A 19,636-nucleotide genomic window follows, 5' to 3' on the forward strand; every position below is an offset into this window, starting at 1 on the left:
ATTTCAATGTATACTCGACAGGACTAATAGTTTAATATTGAATATCTCCCATATTATTTGAGTATTATTTAAATAATGGACGGCAGTCAGTGCTAGTCGGCGCACGCTAAGTTTTCCTCCTACAAAAAGAAGCGGCTTCCATTTAAACTCCTGTAACTTACCCGATATACATCTCATAGGATTAGAATTTATATAATCTTTAATGGCAATGTGTGACACGTTATTTTGTTGCATTTCAAGTATTTGACATCACTTGCTTTAAAATGGTGATGTAGTTTTGAAAGTAACGGTCGCACGCACTTTCTGAAATTGCGACGTCAGATAAGTTCACGGCGCAGAAAGTATTAAATAAATATTGTGTAGGTCGCACTATTGACTTCTTCACAAACAGAACGGGACGTGGAAAATTCTCGAAGTCGGGTAAACGTTTTAAGGAAGGTTGGGCGAGTGATTCAAAGAGAGGTCGACAAAATACGTTTAATACTTTCTGCGCCGCGAACTTATCTGATGTTGTCTTTCTGAAAATACGTGTGACCGTTACTTTCAAAATTACATCACCATCTTAATATAAGTGATGTCAAAGACCTGAAACGCACAATAATTACGCGCCACATCTTGCCATTAACAACGATATAAACTTTAATCGTGTGAGATGTATATCGGGAAAGTTACTTGAATTTAAAAGGAAGCCACTTCTTTTTGTAGGGGTAAAACTAAGTGTATGCCGACTAGCACTGATTGCCGTCCATTATTTAAAATACACTCAAATAATATGACAGATATTTAATTTTTAAACTCTGTAGTCCTGTCGAGAATACATTGAGATAACACCAGTTGAAACAATTATTTGATGCGTTGCTTATTTTCGAAATAATAAAAAAAGTTCGCGATTTACTGGGACAACCCTCGTAATGTTAACAAGTGTTTTACTTGATTCGACCTGGTGACCTAGTTTGTGACCCAACATAATCCAGTTTCGAACTTATCATAGATATCATCAAGATAAACATTCTGTACAAGTTTGTAAAAAATCAAAGTATAAATAAAACTTTTATATGACTGAAAGGGCCAAAATAGAAGAGTTTGTACGTTTCAGGGGCAGTAACTCTAGAATCAATGATGTTATCTGGTAGTTTTCGAAAGAAACCGAGATCTTATTGTTTTAGGTTGTGTACAAGTGTGGTTACAATCGAATGTAAAATTACACTTCCATCATGTCGCAAGATAACAATTATCAAAGTTTGGAGCTGTAACTCCGGATTAATGATTGGATCTGACGGATTTATCATGGAATCCAAGATCTATTGTTGTTAAAGATATTTTGCAAGTTTTATCAAATCAAACCATTTATGAAGTCTCTATACGACTGCAAAAGCCAAAGTAGCAAATTGTGGCCCTTTAAGAGGATATAGTTCATGATGGAATCTGGCCAATTTTTTAAAGGAAAACGTAAATGACTGAGGAATAACCGAAATGTCTAGATAAATCAATCTGCAGAAATATGATCATGAATTAGATAGAAATAATTGCAGGAACTGCACAGAATAACAAATTATGGCGCGATATTAGGATGAAAAATAAATTGGAAAACATGCTGGTAAAGCATCGACGAAAATGAGGGCATATTATGTTTACAAGCTTTTCCTTTGATTTGACCTGATGACCTTGTTTTTGACCCAATATGACCGAGTTTCGAATTTCTACCAGAAATGTTCGAGATAAACATTCTGTGCAAGTTTGTATTAATAAAATCAAAGCATAAATGAACTTCTATATGGCTGAAAGGGCCTTTCAGGGGCAGTAACTCTAGAACCCATGATGGAATATAGCTGGTTTTCGAAAGGAATTGAGATCTGATTGTGACTTAAGTTGTCTGTAAGTGTAGTTACAATCAAATATAAAATGTTACTTCTATCTTGATCAAAATGTAAACAAATTAACAAATTTTGACTATTTCAGGGTTCAATCAGGGACCATAACTCCGGAACCTATGATTGAATCTGACAGATTCATAATGGAAATAAAGATCTATTGTTGTTGAATATATTTTGTAAGTTTGCATTAAATCAAACCGTAAATAAAGTTTCTATATGGCTTCAAATGCCAAAATAGCAAATACTGGCCCTTTAAGGGGCCGGAACTCTGGAACCTACGATGAGATCTGGCTAATTTTCGGAAGGAACCGAGATAGTATGTCATTACCGGTTGTGTGTAAGTTTGATTAAAGTTGACTGCTAAATGTGGTCTCTATCGTGTTCACAAGCCAAAACATAGCACATTTTGGTCCTTTCAGGGACCATAACTCTGGAACCCATGATGGGATCTGGATAGTTTCCGAATGAAACTGACATATTATGCCAATACAAGCCATGTGCAAGTTTGATTAAAATTGTTTGCAAAATGTGGTCTCTATCGTGTTCATAAGAAGACGGACGAAGGGCGATCACAAAAGCTCACCTTGTCACTACGTGACAGGTGAGCTAAAATTGATGTGATTCCCAAATATTAAGTAATATTGATATTGATACTCTACTTACCTTGACATTTAAAAGAATCGTTTGTATAATTGTAGCCTGTTTTACAGACGCAACTGTAAGTTCCATTATCATGACCATCGCATATTGTTGTATTTAAGTCGCACCCTGTCTGTCCCTCTATATCACATATACTGCATTCTGAATCTGAAAAGGACAGTAGAAAACCTTCATTACCGCATCGAGTAATGCATAATTCAAAGGAAGTGTACTGTGAACACCTAGGGCAATATATATTTTAAGGGGACCATCTCAACATAATTCAGTTTCATTATGTGCGGTAGAAAACTCATGCCCATGATGATAAGGTCGGCTTATTATGCCACCACGCAACGGGAGGTATATATATGGCTGTATCTCTCGTCTGTCTGTCCGTCAGAGAAGAATTCGTGTTATACATATCGCCAAAAGTTTGTGACCTACCATAATCATACTATATTGAAATACTGTTCCACATTACAAGTTATGCATCTGAGAAGTGGTTAAGGTGAGCTAATGTGATCGCCCAGTGGCCGTCGTCCGCCGTCGTCGTCAGACGTAAACAGTGTCGCTCTAAACACTCCATAGATTAAAATGTTTGCTCAAAGCAATCGTATTGTGTCTTGATCTGAATGTTTATCTTTACAAAATGTCGAACGATATTGAAATTGAATCAAGTAAAGGCTTCTAAGTCTATTGGTTGTAAAGGACGTTTTTCTATGATTTGACAAAGTGACCTAGTTTTAAATCCCACATAACGCAATATTTAAATTTATTTAGAGTTCTTGAAGACTAGATTCTGTCTAAATTTCTTATAGTGCGAAAAAGGTCTTCATATGTTTTAACAAAGCAACCTTGTTATTGACCCAGTATAACCGAGTTTTAAACTGGACATAAATTTTATAAAGAACAAATATTCTGACCATTTTGTATGTAGATCGGGTATAAACTATTTGTGGTATGACCTAGTGACCTAGGTTTATACCCAGATAACCTTTTTGTTTTATATTTGCTCTAGAAATTTTAAAGAGAAATGGCAATTATCGTTACCATGCTTTTTGTGCATTGTGGTGTCTCGATAAGTAAGCAATATTTCTTATGTTATTTTCAAAAACTATTGCAAATATATCAAGGTACTTCGGATGGGAATTTTGGTGTTTTTCTTTTCATTTAACAGGATTTTTTGGCTGATAAGTAACATTAAATTTGGATCAACCTTTATGTATATACATCGTTTTCTGATTTTCTTCTCTACCTATGTGGTTAGCGTCTCTATACATCCAATAATAAACAATGTTGTCAAAATTTAGTAGGATCATTGTTTTTGCTCAGTGAAAAAGATATTTGACATATGAGAATACCCAGATATACATCACTCATACATTTCAATAATTCTTTTGAACACGTGTTTAATAAAATTACCATTATATATCGACAGAGTATCGAACAATACAGTATCCCGGCCATCGTTAGCTTTGATAGTAGATATATCATCACTGAAGATAATTCTCTTTAAATCTGCAATCTCATGTGATATTAATGGCTCTCCAATTTGAAGAATATAGGTAACATTCACAGCAATTTCTGAACTGCAAGGAAACAAAATAAACGGAATGCCGAAGTATTGTAGCATATTTCTGCCTTAAGCTGTTACGATAATATTGTAAAATTTCCAGGAAATGTGTGCATTTTTCTGGACAAAAATACAGCATTATATAATGTTTTCTAGATATCATTATTTATTTCCTGGTAATGTTTTAACGCAAGATTTCGCCTATATGCTTGAAATTGCCACATAGTTAGGTAGCTATCTTGGCAAGTTTTTAAACTTTCCAGCAAAGTTGTGCATTTTTCTGAAACCGTTATCGCGATACATAATTTGCCTAGATATTGTATTTTATTTCCTGGAAACTAAGATTATTGAGATAAAATTTTAAGAAAAGTTTGAAGTATCAAGATAATTTCTGAAAGTACCGATATTGCTTCCTAGCTGATCAATGGCAGCTCTGGGCATTTACACAAAATGTATCGAGATAATACAATAAATAATAGCAAAAATAAGTCCAGGAAACGTCCGATTATTGGGACAATCTTTTCAGAAAACTTTGTTTTATCAAGATAATGTTTTGCAGCAAAGCAATAGCTACTTAGCTAACTCGTGATAGAAATGTGCCACCATGCCGAAGTAACATACATGCTCGTCACAACAAATATATTTCACATTAAAGATACTCTCCTTATTCTTCTGCCAACCTCCGAAGTTTAGGGTCATTTAATTAACACTCCAAAGGAGTCTGCACTAGCTGAGAATCGAACTTAGATACGGTTATGACAGAAGCAAAAAAGTTATTTTGCCGACACTCTCAAGTTCTCCAGTTTTAGATAAGTCTATAATATATGAGCCGTGCCATGAGAAAACCAACATAGTGGGTTTGCGACCAACATCCGCGCAGTCTGATCAGGATCCATGCTGTTTGCTTTTAAAGCCTACTGGAATTGGAGAAACTGTTAGCGAACAGCATGAATCCTGACCAGACTGCGCGGATCTATGCTGGTTGCAAACCCATTATGTTGGTTTTCTCATGGAGCGGCTCATATATATTATCATTTGTTGATAATCAAATTGGACTTAAAGTTTACAGATATGCTCATTCTGTATAAGAATGATTGATATCAAAGACTGCATACTTTAGTTATTGTGGAAACGCCGTGAATTCATACTGTTTGTCTTATTCAAGAGCGGTATCTCGACGATACTGGCTAAGCTCGGTATCAAAATTGAGGTTAAATAACGAAACATAATCATTATAAGTAATCTTGTGATCAGATATCAAATATTAAGTTATGAAACGAAAAATATAACTTTTCGCAAATTTGAGTGATGTATTGTTATAAATTTAATAGAGATAAGGATTTCTTGTTTACTTAACTTCAAGGAAAATACTTAAATTATTGAGCTACCTGCCGCATGTGCTCTCAGCATACCCATCCCGAAAATACAACATTTAAAATAACATATTAATTTCATCTCCGTAACGAGATAGTGAAGAATGCTTACATGTTTAGTAGTATAAATATGATATATAATGAATTTTGAATATATGTCTAATCGACATGTTATCAAGTAAATGATTTGTACAGTATAAGACGGCGGATTACTTACCTAATGCTCACATTATGGACCGATAAACTTCGGAAAACATCTGACATGGAGAAAGACTCATTATTTAAGTCAAAAGGAAATTCTTTTGACTTTGAAAACAAATCTGAAATCTGAAACAATTATAGACGGCTATATTAAGTACTTCTCTCGCAAATAAGAACACTTACAATGTGATGTCATCCAGAATAATGTTTAAAAGTGCAATTTTAGTCACAGTGTTTGTGTGTAAGTTAATAGATAAGACTGCAAATTTATAACAATCTGCGTTTAGCTTTAAATCTATCATATAGTTGCTAACAAAATCTAATCTTCCACTACCTGTTTATTACGGTGACATAGAGGGAACATAGGAAATATTCTAAATATCACGTGCGCACGTGATAACTATCACGTTCGCACGTGATAGCTATCACGTTCGCACAGGAAATATTTTATTTATCACGTTCGCACATGACAGCTATCACGTTCACATAGGAACAATTTTATTTATCACGTGCGCACGTGTTAGCTACAATGTGCGAACGTGGAAGCTAACACGTGCGAACGTGATAGTTATCATGTGGGCACATGTTAATTAACACGTTCGCACGTGTTAGCTAACACATGCGCACGTGATAAATAAAATATTTCCTATGTCTCCTCTATGCCACCGTAGTTTATAATATTTAAAACATTATCATAAAGTTAAATGAAATTAAAAGAAATATATAAATAATCATGCGATTTAATTACCGTAGTATTAAAGAAATCCTCTACTTTGGATTTGACAACTTTTGATTTTGATAACCACACAAGTCTCGCATGTCCTATATATCTAAAGTCTCCTGCATAATAAAATATATTTATAATTATCAGGCAGCAAAAATACTTTTATTTAAATCGCAATAGATAACAGAACAAGTTTATGCTGAGTATTTCACGTTCTGTCTTCGAATTACTAGCCCCTCATTGATATGAGTTTGAAACCTCGCTTTGGGCGTGGATTGTTTACTCGTGTCTAAAATAAACCAGGAGGAGCATCTTTGGGCTTATCAACCATCAAAACCTAGATGTCCCCATTTAGTTTAAATTATATCTAAATGACTCCAATCCCAGCAGAAAAATCAGAACAAAACACAAACAAGAAACGCGGCAATGCCACGAAACCAGGTTTTCAACACTTTTCATCAGAATAAACAAGAGTGCCAGAATGTCACAATATACGCCCGTCACAGCAAATTTCTTTACTCTAGCACCTGTATTTGCAGATGTAATTTTTAATTTTGTGGTTGTTTAGTAATCATTGTAATTCTTTTGTTTTTCTAAAAAACTCCTTACCAGGTAGAGATACCTTAAAATACACCTAAAATTAGAAAGTAACAACTATGAAGTACCACAGAAAAGTGGTCTTGGTTTTTCCCTACGGTCAATTATAAAAACGTTACAATATAAGTTATTTATAGTAACAACTAAGGGAAGTTAATCTTAAAAAAAAGAAAAAAAAAATACAAAAAAGAAAAAAAAAAAAAAAATTGTAAGTCCACACAGAAATCCTTACCAGGTACAGATTGGTCAAAATACACCTCAAAATTGGATGTAACATGCATGTTGTACTACAGAAAAGTGGTCTCGATTTTTCCCTACGTCTAGTAATGAAAACTTACAATATAAGCTATTTATAGTAACAACAAAGGGAAGTAATTCTAAAGAAGGGAACTGCGCAAGACACTTCGTCTCATGATGGTGTATACTTGTGCCAAGTTACATCAAAATCCCTCTATGCATGAAGAAGATATGCTCCGGACAAATTTTTCATTCTTGTATCCTTTGACCTCTAAGTGTGACCTTGACCTTAGACCTAGGGACCTGGTTCTTGCGCATGGCACTCCGTCTCATGATGGTGAACAATTGTGCCAACTTTCATCAAAATCCCTCCATGCATGTAGAAGATATGCTAACCCTAACCCTAACCTAACCCTAACCATATTTTTAGTAACCCCAAAATCAATCCAAAGCTACAACTTTATATAAGTTTTCTATACACCAAGTTTCATCATGACAGCTCATTCCTAAGTTAAGTTATTGACTGGAAACCCTTTTTCTATTTTAAGAAACAGTGACCTTGACCTTGACCCCAGAAACCCCAAAATCAATGCCAGCCTTTATCTTGATATAAGCTACATACATACCAAGTTTTATTCAAATATCTTTACCGAAACAAAAGTTATTGACCGGAAACCCTTTTTCTATTTTAAGTAACAGTGACCTTGACCTTGACCCCAGAAACCCCAAAATCAATCCCAGCCTTTGTCTTGATATAGGCTACATACATACCAAGTTTTATTCAAATACCTTTACCGAAACAAAAGTTATTGACCGGAAACACCAGTTTGACGCCGCCGCCGTCGCCGCCACCACCGCCGCCGCCGCCGCCCGCCCGCCCGACCGACATCTACCCCAATCTAATAACTCAGGTTTTCGTTGAAAACCTGGTTAACAAACAAATACAGACAGGTTTCTGGCTTTTATATATTTAATAAGACATGACACAAGACATTCTGAATACCTGATTTAAGGCATTCGTATTCAGTATATTTTTATTTATGCTTTGAAATACGTTGATTTCACTTTATAGAAAAACTCAGTCTCCCATGAAAAATTTTCGTTCTATTACTTCCGCCTCTAAAACATTTTCCAATGTCAACGTGTAATGCCGATTTTGTTGAAGACGCTTGAACAAAAAAAATTGAATCCTTAGGGCGCCGCTGAAAAAGATACTACTTTAGTAAAGCAAAATAGCTTCAGTATCATAAATGATACTGAAAAATATAACTTTTGTTCTGTGTCATCCGGTCTATTTTTGTCAGTTCAGCTTAAGGATACTCGCCAATAATCCCAACATTTTTTTCCCTTTTTTTAATGTGTTTGAAGTGGCAACACTTGCTGTTTGAATTATTGAATGGTAACTGTAGGACATTTTATTGTTGTTTCGCGATGCAGGCGTAGTACTTGGTAGACGTTGCAAGAGATACAAGTGAGGTCTAGAAAGACAACTCTATACCAGAGACTGATTAAAACTGACGAATAAAATCAAATCAAAGCAGTACGTCACTCACCGAGACACCTGTATGTTCCATTTTCAAGACGCTTGAGGGTACTGTATACACTGTCGTTACAATTACATTTCCAATTCCCTGGTATGTTTTTACAAATACCTTTGATGCATGAATTACTGACTTCTGTTTTATTGATGATGCATTCATCTACATCTAAAATGCAACATTTGACGAGATAAACGCATTACAAATAATTTTGAGTAATGTTATTATCAATGTCAAACATACAATGTATGTATGTTAATGCCTGTTAAAACTCACGTAAGAAAATGAAATGGTTATTTTGATGCTATATTAATTAATATTATGGTAATAAAGAAACACTGCTTCAAAAATATATACTTTGATCCCCGAGTGATATAATTCTTGTTCACTATTTTATAGCTGCTCATTTCTAACCGGTAACATGTACTGTATATGCCAATCTTACTTTCAAGACAAAAGTTAGTACCAAATTGCTTGAATTTAACAGCGACTTGTGTACTTGTGACCCTGATTGATAATTATCAGCTCTAATTCTACCTTGTTGAAATTCGAAAAATTGTAAAATTATAAAGAATCAGACATGACGACAGCCATAGTTTCAATGCTTTAATAGTAAGTTGGTAAATATACTGCAGTTGGATAAAGCAACATTCAACTAGTATGGGAGTGCAACTTTTGGTAACATCTGGATAAAATAAAGCTCATCAGAGCTATGAATTTTCGTGGCGATACTAGCTGGTCAACATTTTTCTGTACCAAAGGGTCTGCTTAATTTCTTTTTAAGTGCAAGGCAATACCATTCATAGCATATATCATTCATAATTACTCGAGGGAAGAAACAGAAACTACATTAGCATAACAGTAACATGTCCATGTAAATTGTTTGTAAAATAAACAAGAGGGCCAAGATGGCCCTAGGTCGCTCACCTAAGAAACACAGATGGTCACACCATAACAGTGTTAACATGTTTGACCTAGTGATTTCATGGAAACAAATATCCTGGCCAATTTTCATTAGGATTGGACCATATATGTGGTTTCTTGAGTTTAAAAACATATTTTCTTTGATATGACCTAGTGACCTACTCTTTGACCCAAGATGATCCATTTTCAAACTCGACCTAGATTTAATCAAGGCAATCTTCTGACCAAATTTAATGAAGATCAATTGAAAAATACAGCCTCTATCGCATACACAAAGTTTTTCTTTTATTTAACCTAGTGACCTAGTTTTTGACCCCAGATAAGCCATATTCAAACAAGACCTAGGTTTCATCAAGGCAATCATTCTGACTAAATTTCATGAACATTAATTGAAAAATACAGCCTCTTTCGCATATACTAGGTTTTCACTTGATTTGATCTAGTGAACTAGTTTTTGACTCCAGATGACCTTTATTCAAACTCGACCTAATTTTCATCAAAGCAATCATTCTGACCATAATTCATGAAGATCAGTTGAAAAATACAGCCTCTATCGCATAAACAATGTTTTTCTTTGATTTGACCTAGTGACCTAGTTTTTAAATCTAGATAACCAATATTCGAACTCGACTTAGATTTTGTCAAGGCAATCAATCTGAATAAATTTCATGAAGATCAATTGAAAAATACAGCCTCTATCGCATACACAAAGATTTTCTTTGATTTGATCTAATGTCCTACCTTTTGACCCCAGATAAGCCATATTCAAACATGACCTAGGTGTCATCAAGGCAATCATTCTGCCTAAATTTCATTAAAAAAGAGACATCAAAATGGTTCTCGGGCAGTTTCATACAGGCAAAGATAAACATTTGTACTTTTGGACCACGAAATTTCCATTATCAAAATTTACCGCATCAAAGACAACTTAAAATGACAAAGAATCCTTCTTTCACTAATGAAGATTTTTTTAAATGAGACACATGTCTTGAACTTGCAAAATTTATCCGAAATTTCAAAATCAAATCTGCTACATATTATGTGGATCAAACAGCTGGTTAATAATTAATTAATTAAATTAAAAAATTATATCAATAAATATACTGCATGGTGTTTGAACGACATTTGTTTTGCATTAAGACTGTTGAAACGAAGTTTACGATGATTGTATTGATGTAAGTTGCACATAATAAATAAAAAAAAATACCTGCACATGTAATATTATTTACTGAAGTCCAGTTTTGTGAATACCCGTACGGACAATCACAACTCCAACTCCCTACGAAATTACTGCATTCTCCTCCCCCGCAGTAATAGCTTGTATTTGTACATTCGTCTATATCTAAGCAGAGTCAAAACAGTAAAAACAATGAATTATAAACAAGCAGATTGTGATTTTTTATTATAAGAATGACACAGTGAACATAATTATTAATTGTTAGAATGACAGAGTGAGCATAATCCTGCACCAATCAGGGTTCTTTTACAACAGCTGTATCTATTTTTCCGTGGCGGCATTTTTAATCAGAACCTTTGTCAAACATTATGTAGAAAATCAATCTGAATAAAATCATCTCCAAGTAACAGTGCTGGATCCGAAGACAATCAATAGAGGGTCATGTTCAGAAAACCTTCCTGCTAGCCACTCTTGCATTGAAATTTTGAATGTGAAATTAAAGCGGACGTTTAAAAAAATATATTTAACCTGAGATTCCAGTTTTTGATATGTTTTTATCACAGGACTATGATTTCTAATCTTCAAAAAGTTAAATGATAAAGTAAAAAAATCATATGTTATGGAAATACACGATAATTAATTGTTTTTATTAAAACTGAAAAGCGTTTGTAACTGGGTACCGGAGCTAAACTGTCTTAATCATAGAGACAAATGATAAGCTGATATGCTTAAATTTAGATAAATATTCTGTTCTGTTCTTTGTTATAAATTTTACAATTAACCTTGGTGAAGTAATTATCACTCCGAGGTGTATTGGTCAAGATTGCAGGAAAGATTTTATTGCCATGGAGGCCAGGGTTCGATTACTGACTGGGGCATGATTTTTCTTGATTTCGTTTTTTTTTTATTCTTTACAAACAAACGTTCATGTTCTTATGTTCATTATATTACGTAACTTCAATTCTTAAGAAGTATCATTTTAGTCAAAATCTGATGTACAGTCCCTTTAAGTCAAACTTTTGCTGAAAGAAGTCGTATAATTGGACAAAATAAGAATAGACTGGTGGAAATAAAAATGGCAATATTGGAAACCTGATTATACAGAAAGATGAATTTGAAAGGGTCTCCATCCGATCTAACAATTAGGAAGATCAAGTACTTAAGTCACATCGGTAAAAATAATAATTATTTTTAATGTTTTGCAAATATGTAAAATACCAAATAAATATGCTAAAACTAATACAGAACTGTAGCTGTTTGTGTCTCAGTCTACATATTTCTGTATTTAAGAGGGTACGTAATAGTCTTCATCTTTATACATAAATATATAACTGTTTTATTATTATTCCGATGGTAAAATGTCATTGAATTTATGACACAACCCTCTTGTATGCCTATATAATTATTACTAAATCTATACGTTATATCTGTATCCTAAGGCGGCAAAAATTAATAGATATATGTGAAATTTATTTTCATTGTTTTTAAATAAAGTTTCACGATACGTTGACATGTGATTTGAATTGTTTCGTAAAACCAACACACATTTTTGTATGATAATTATTTTGCTAAAAGAATGAATCACGAACCATTGGGTATGCAATTTTGTGTGCTATAACCTTGACTTTTGAATGCCACCAAATATACTAGGACTGATCTACTGACAACAAGCAATTATCACGTTTGAAACCAAAGACCTAAGAGTTCTCATATGTAAACCGTTTCAAATCTCAAGGTCATTTCAATATGACCTTAATCATTTAGCTACTGATCCCTGAAACAGCGGGGAGACATCCTATGAATTAAAAAAAAGACGGAGTATGTACAAGCCAAAATTGTGTTTAGTCTCAAGCATCAAATCATAGCTCGTATAGTATCTTTTAAGGTTAAAGGCTACAGGGGTACTTACCTATTCAGGAAAAACACGTTTTAGCCCTCAGGTCGCTATGACCATTGGATAACTTGCCGCAAAAATAGTAGGGGTTATTTTTAAGTGTTCTTGAAATAATGATCAGAAACTATTTTCAGTTTCAAGATGAAGTGACCTCGACCTTTGACCTATTTATCTCTCAAAAAGTGGACCATTTACTGACCATAGACAAACATACCTAGGCTCTAGCTATCGATCGGAAAGCAAATGACAATAATTTGATCGTCCTACAGACAAAAGAGACGACAGACAGACAACGAGCAGAACATACGTTCTGTTTAACGGTGGCGTGAAATATATGATATATTAATAGTTTTTAAAGGTTTATGCCTGTTTTACATAAGAAAATTCCTACTCAATGTAAGACGAATTCTCAAAAGAAGAAGTTAGTCAGATATTTAAATAGACATACATTCAGTACTTCCGTAGATGTATCAATTCATATAATACAGCTCAGTTAAACGTTTTACTGCTTCAGTAATTCTGTCTGCTTTAAGAGTATTCAAACAATGAACGTATATATACCTTCGCAAAATATTGCGGTAGTTGATAATTCCTTTCGTATAAAGCCCGTTCTGTTGCAAGTGCAATTCCATCCACCGTCAGTGTTTTGACAATTGCCTCCATGACATGTATGTGTAGTTGAATTACACTCATTAAAATCTGAGAAGACAAATTATATTTTTCAATCAACTTTAGAATTTATAAGTTAATATCGACAAATAAGGTCGAAATATAAAACAATGCAATATCAAAACTTGCCTAATTGTATGTCTGTTAGTGACTTTAGAAATAATTGAACGAAATGTGTCTTATAATTTCACAGCGAAATTATATCGAACGTACAGATTTTTCTGAAGGTAGTTAAACCAACAAAATATGATATAAAAAAGAAAATATGCTTGTTTTAAATAAAATATTTATCATATGTGGATTTATTGAGAGTCCTATCGTAAAAAAACCTAAAATGAAGGACTATCATTTGCCTCTGTCTTTCCGTCGGTCAGTTATTTCGCCACATAATTTTGGTTAACGATACTTTTTAAAATGATCAAATGGTAATGCCGAAAAATGTATTTCCTTTTATGTTTCTGCTACTAGGTATATAGATAAAAGATATGAAGAACATTTGGTAGATTAATTACAAGATATTTTGCCATGATTTCTTTGATGGCGATATTGAGAATATGCATGTCCATACATGCCTTTTTTTGTTCTGTCCTTTGTGTGCTCGTTCGTATGTCTGCCCTTCCAACAGTCACAAAAGATCAATCCAGCCGTAAGTCAAGATTTCATGAAATCTGATTTACAGATAGGGGTTTATTTGGAGAATATTTTTAGGTTGTTTTTTAATTAACTCTTAATAAGATATTAATTTAGCTTTTGTGATGAAACATGTGCTTTTAATGCTAGGAAAGAGTCAAAGTGTCTTGATTTATCTGTTTACTCAATGCAATATATTTTATATATAAATCTGGTATAATAATAATATTTTGCATTTACAATCAAATTACACCAAAATCACACCTCCCATACATTCTAACACTAAACAATAATTTCCTTAGGATTCTTTTCAACACAATTATTGTTTACTTTTATTATCGTATTATTCGGAAAGTAGACAAAATAACTAGGGTCCCAACTGTCATACTTAGAACCAAAAGTTATATCAACTGCAAAATCATAGACCAGTCTAAGAAGTAGGAGCTATTATTTTCAAATGTGTTCCTACATATTAATTGTACTCTGATTTATAGTATTTAATCTTCTTATTACAATGTTTAAAAAAATCATCAATATTATAAAAGCAATATAAGACACATGATCCGAGAGCTCACGGGCTTTTATTGCAACATTTGGGACCAAAAGAAGTTTATACTATTTTGAAAACAATATTTCATATCCTCCGCGAAAACCCATTTCTTAAGTGTCAAAGCCGTTTGGCATGAAAATGAATTTTTACCTTTAATTATCGGGATTGACCTTGACTTTTTGCAATAAGATTTATATTTCTGATTTTGGCTGATATATAAACATAACATAAATAAGTATGAGTGATTATGATATCAAACTATTTTTTTAAGAATTAAAGTAAATTTCAAATATGCAAATTTTTGTATCTTTATATAAATTTAACATTGACCTTGAATATCCAGTTTGCTCTTCATTTTTTTTTATGAATTAGTTACTGTTGTCATTGTTTAGCATATAAACATTTACTGACAATTAGATAGTTACTGTAGTTAAACAATGAAAAATCTGGTAGACGTAAACTTTACTCTACCCTCTAATATTTTTACAAGTGAGTTTTACCTCCCCTATAACAAACATAAGTGAACAAAATATAGATAGGCACGGCCTTGACACTTAAGAAATGGGGTTTTATGGAGGATATGAAATATCGTTCCAAAAAAGTATAAACAAAAGTCCGTGAGCTCCCGTACCAATTGGTATACCCTCTTCACTTCACTGTATATGGCTTATTTACACTAGGTAAAATATCTGCTAGTTGAAATTTTCAGCAATTTATGTCTATTTATAGCTAAGTCATTGACCATAACTCTGGTCTGACTGAGTGACATCGCACATGTAGTACCAGATGCAAAACTAAACCTCCTGTAATGTTCCATAATCCTTTGTCAAACATTTTTGAGATGAATGCGACAAAATCTTTTCGGCCCATTTCATTAATATGTTTGACTATGTCAGAAACTATAACTATGATGTGACTGTGTAAAATATCAAGTAAAATAATTTGTGCAAAACTTCATATACTGAATGACAATTTTATGAGAGTCAATGACACTGGGTCAAGTAACATTTAGACATTCATGACACAAATCTGCACTATTGAAGTGAATCATTTATTTTAAAATATGTAATATATGAAAAATTTCGTAAAGCATAAGTATTCAGTTATAGGTAAATATTGTACATTTTTACAGACAGTTATAGCTTGATTTTTGACTAACAGACAAAAAGAAAATAAAGAAACAAAACAAAAAGATCGATGTTTGTCAATTCAGTTTAAATCATTACACCTTGGATTTTCATGACAAAGTTTCAGTTAGCTATGAAAAATTGCATTATATAATATGATATCTTTGATATCTGCAAAGCTTTGACAGGAAACATCATTATCAGTCGCCATTTGACCCATGATTGTGTTGGAGTGATATAAACGCAACAAAGTTAGTCAGCATAGGACTAGGAAATTAAAAGGCTGTGAGTATAGTGTACATGGAAAGCAATTGTTCTACATGCTAATTTGACAAATTTTGTTTGTTTGTTTTCGGATGAACGCCATTTTTCAATATTATTTCAACTATGTGGCGGCGGGTCGTTAACTTTACCGGTGTTCTTTGATTTTATACCTGTCCAGTAAAAACCTGTTATCCGATAGTAACAGCTAACTATTCAGAGGTGGAAGACGAATGATGTCCGTCACAATGACTTTTATCAAATAGTCACGGAGCACATAATTTGATCAAGGAAAAACAAGTCAGTACTGGTACAAAATCATTAACATAGTTTAGGTCAACTGTCGGTCACTTCATAAAGTCAGATATCGTGAAAATTACTTAAGCTATAATAATAAGCCAAAATAAACACTATTTAAATAGTTGCGCTATGAAGTCATTAAGATCAATGTAGAAAAATACTTAACAACTAAATAGACAAATTTCATCCTTTTATTTGTTTTTGTTGGGTTAATAGCGCTCCGGCGCAATTATAGTCATATGGCGACTTTACAGCTTCGATGGTGGAGGAAGACCCCAGTTGCGCCTCCGTGCATATCTTCACCACGGAGAGGCACGTGGGTAGAACCACCGAAATTTCCAAAAGCCAGCTCGATGGCTTCCTCACATGATAAATTCAACGCTTGAACCTGCCTTTGTCGGCCAGGGGAAAGTGCATTGAAGTCAGCGACCTAATTTACTCAGACACGCAGGACTCTTCAACATTTTAGAAGAGCTTTTTATGCGGTAGGGGATATGAAAAATCTTATCTGAGATATGTTCCATTAATTGCATTTATTCCATAAATTACAGTCATATCATAAAAACACAGATTACTTCATTATAACGTACTTTATGTAAACTTAGAACATCCATAATTCAATATGCTGTAGTATGTATTTTCTATGTCCTGCAGCATTTAAATACAATGTTATATGCAAACTATTTATGAACGCATATACATTCAATTAATGTATTGAAATCAAACTACATCTATCCTATCTATCCGGTGTCACTTGACCAAAAGTTGATATGGTTCTAGTTCATGAAGTTTGCCAATCTGCATGATAACAAATCGGAAAACTATATTGACTATATACATGCATCACAGACATATTTAATGTCAGAAACTGTAACACTTACATCTTCTTTACTCAAGTAATAGGTAACAATACTATTAGAATGATTAGTACAAGTACTTCCTGTAGAGATAATTTTGACTATAAATGAAGCAAGACACGTACGAATATTCCATATTACTTAATTAATGATCTAGGAAAAGTGAAAAAAATATACTCCTGATCTTTGCATTTTGACCATATGGTCCTTACACCTTTTGTTGTATTTTACTAGCGAGTAAAATATGGATCAAAAAATGGCAAAGATGTTACCATTTGTGAAGAAAGCACCACATTTTGCATGAAATGCCTTTATGGTATGCCAAATCCCACAAGAGGAAGAGACACGCTATATCTTCCCTGGAACCTCCTTTTAAATCAATTTAAAAAGGGAGGTAAAATGTCTTGATAAAAATATTGTTTTTCCTTTAAATTGAAATTTATCTATAAAGTAATGTTTTATATGTTCTAAACATAGATAACATATCCCTGGCATAGACAAAAAACCATTTGGTATTGACAAATATACAAAGTTTACTACAAAATACTCTTATTTTTCAAAATACATGCTAAAGGGAGGTAATCAGATTTTACTGTATGTTTAATTTCAAAAATGCGAGTGAAAAGATGTTTCTTATGAAGAAAGCATGAAAGTTTGCATTTAAGTATTATAAAGTATACTGGATCAGAAATGGACTACATATATGATTTGTTGGCCTGAATAGACCAAAACATGAGGCCCAACTACCTTTTATTTATTTCAATTAAATATATCTAGAACAGTTTCAAAAATGTTAATTCATTACCTTAACCAATTATAATCCTTAAAACAAAATTTATTCTGTTAGATTTTATACGCATTCAATATACGTGACTCAGGAAAAATAATACGAGGTATTCAAGGGAAATTGTTAAAAATCACATTTTAAGGGCAAATTAATTTATTTCATTCGTTAAAATATCATATTACTGAATTTAACATAAGTAAAGAAACAGAATTCATGGATCTTATATACAAAATATCCAAAAAAAAAAAAAAAAAAATAAATAAATAAAAATATTCACATCTTTAGGTCCATGAGGTAACTTATATATCTGGTTTTATTAGGGCAATAGATTTATATAAAATATAGAGGCATTTTAATGAAACAGTAGTAAGTTCGTTTGACTGAAGTACTTGAGCCCCAATTTTCTTTTGATGTTTGTTTTTCAGCACTGGCAATATCCTTTAAGAAAATGTTAAAAAAGTAAGCTAGCATACATTTAGAACGGGTCCTGCTCTGTGCTGTAGCCATTTGAAATTTGTCAATTTTATCTAGAAAAAAGAAGGCCAGCTGTTTTGTATGTTTAATACCTTAATGTCTCTCCCAAAACATGGCTTCGTATATAAATATTAGAAATGTGAACATCAGGTAATTTAGATGTTTTCATGTTGTCTATTTCCTTTTAGAAATAGAATGGTATCTGGCACCATTTACTGACTTACAGCTTAATACCTTTGTTTATAACATGACCATGTGAAGTTCCAAAAGTTTGAAGTCACAACATGTGGTGCACTAACTGGTATGCGTGCGACATGGTACACAATTGTTTGCCGCAGATGCATAGAAACAAAACCACAAGGGGATAATCTTACGAGCAACCAACACTGATACACACTGGTATTTTCTATAGTAAAACAGTTTGCTAGTTGTAAGCTGTAGCTTCATTTGGCTTGGCTGTTCCAAACAGTTCTGGTACATTGTACATGCTGACTAATTCCGTAGCAAGACGTCTTTTTGGCATGAAAACAAGGACAAAAATCCAACAGGAAAAGACACATCCAAGAACGTCAGACTTAAAGCTAATATTCTTGACAATGCATTATCTTGTTGTGATAAGGCATAGGGTATCTTTACTTATTGTTATGCCGTTTTAAAAGATTCAAGAAGCGCACATGACAACTGAAGGGATAGGTTGTTCTATCATGCAAAGAAATATCAAAATGAAGCCAGAGAATATATTTTCTTAAGCAATTAGACGTATTGAAAGCAAACCTCTGAGAGATGTTCACGTATGTAGCAAATACCATTGTATCAAGCAGGTTGTGGACAGGAATTTGTAGCATACATTGACATTGCTAATCCTGTCAACTGGATATGCTCAAGAGAACTGGTACTTGGCTTTAAATATGCAATATGCTTCATAATTAGCTGCTATAAGTTGAAGGTAACTACAAGAATACATACAACGTCAGATATAAATGCATCAAGCCAGTCCTGTGTACTTAGACATTTTGAAGACATGTGTGCTAGAGAGTGAAATATTGGCAAATTACACATTTAGTTAAATATTGAAAGGGTTGTTGCGCAGAAAATTAAAAGTTGTTTGTTTAGGGTAACCTGATCGTAACTTTTCTTTCAACTTTTGTAAGTTTATCAGATATATGATATTATTATATGGGCCGATTTGGAACCTAAGACAGAAAATACACTATTTCGTTATTTGTCAAA

General features: G+C 33.2%; 1 protein-coding gene across 1 annotated transcript in view; it reads right to left on the reverse strand.

Moving 5' to 3' along the window:
• Positions 1-19,636, reverse strand: part of LOC123543482 (fibrillin-1-like) — a 77,740-nt gene that overhangs the window by 41,078 nt on the left and 17,026 nt on the right. The window contains exons 7-13 of the mRNA XM_053532100.1: positions 13,313-13,450; positions 10,888-11,022; positions 8,772-8,924; positions 6,409-6,500; positions 5,677-5,786; positions 3,936-4,102; positions 2,538-2,681 (exon numbers count right to left, since the gene is read on the reverse strand). Coding sequence (XP_053388075.1) covers positions 2,538-2,681; positions 3,936-4,102; positions 5,677-5,786; positions 6,409-6,500; positions 8,772-8,924; positions 10,888-11,022; positions 13,313-13,450 — 939 coding nt within the window. The remainder of the gene's footprint in view (positions 1-2,537; positions 2,682-3,935; positions 4,103-5,676; positions 5,787-6,408; positions 6,501-8,771; positions 8,925-10,887; positions 11,023-13,312; positions 13,451-19,636) is intronic.

This window comes from Mercenaria mercenaria, chromosome 19 (assembly GCF_021730395.1).
Source record: "Mercenaria mercenaria strain notata chromosome 19, MADL_Memer_1, whole genome shotgun sequence".
Taxonomy (NCBI): Eukaryota; Metazoa; Mollusca; class Bivalvia; order Venerida; family Veneridae; genus Mercenaria; species Mercenaria mercenaria.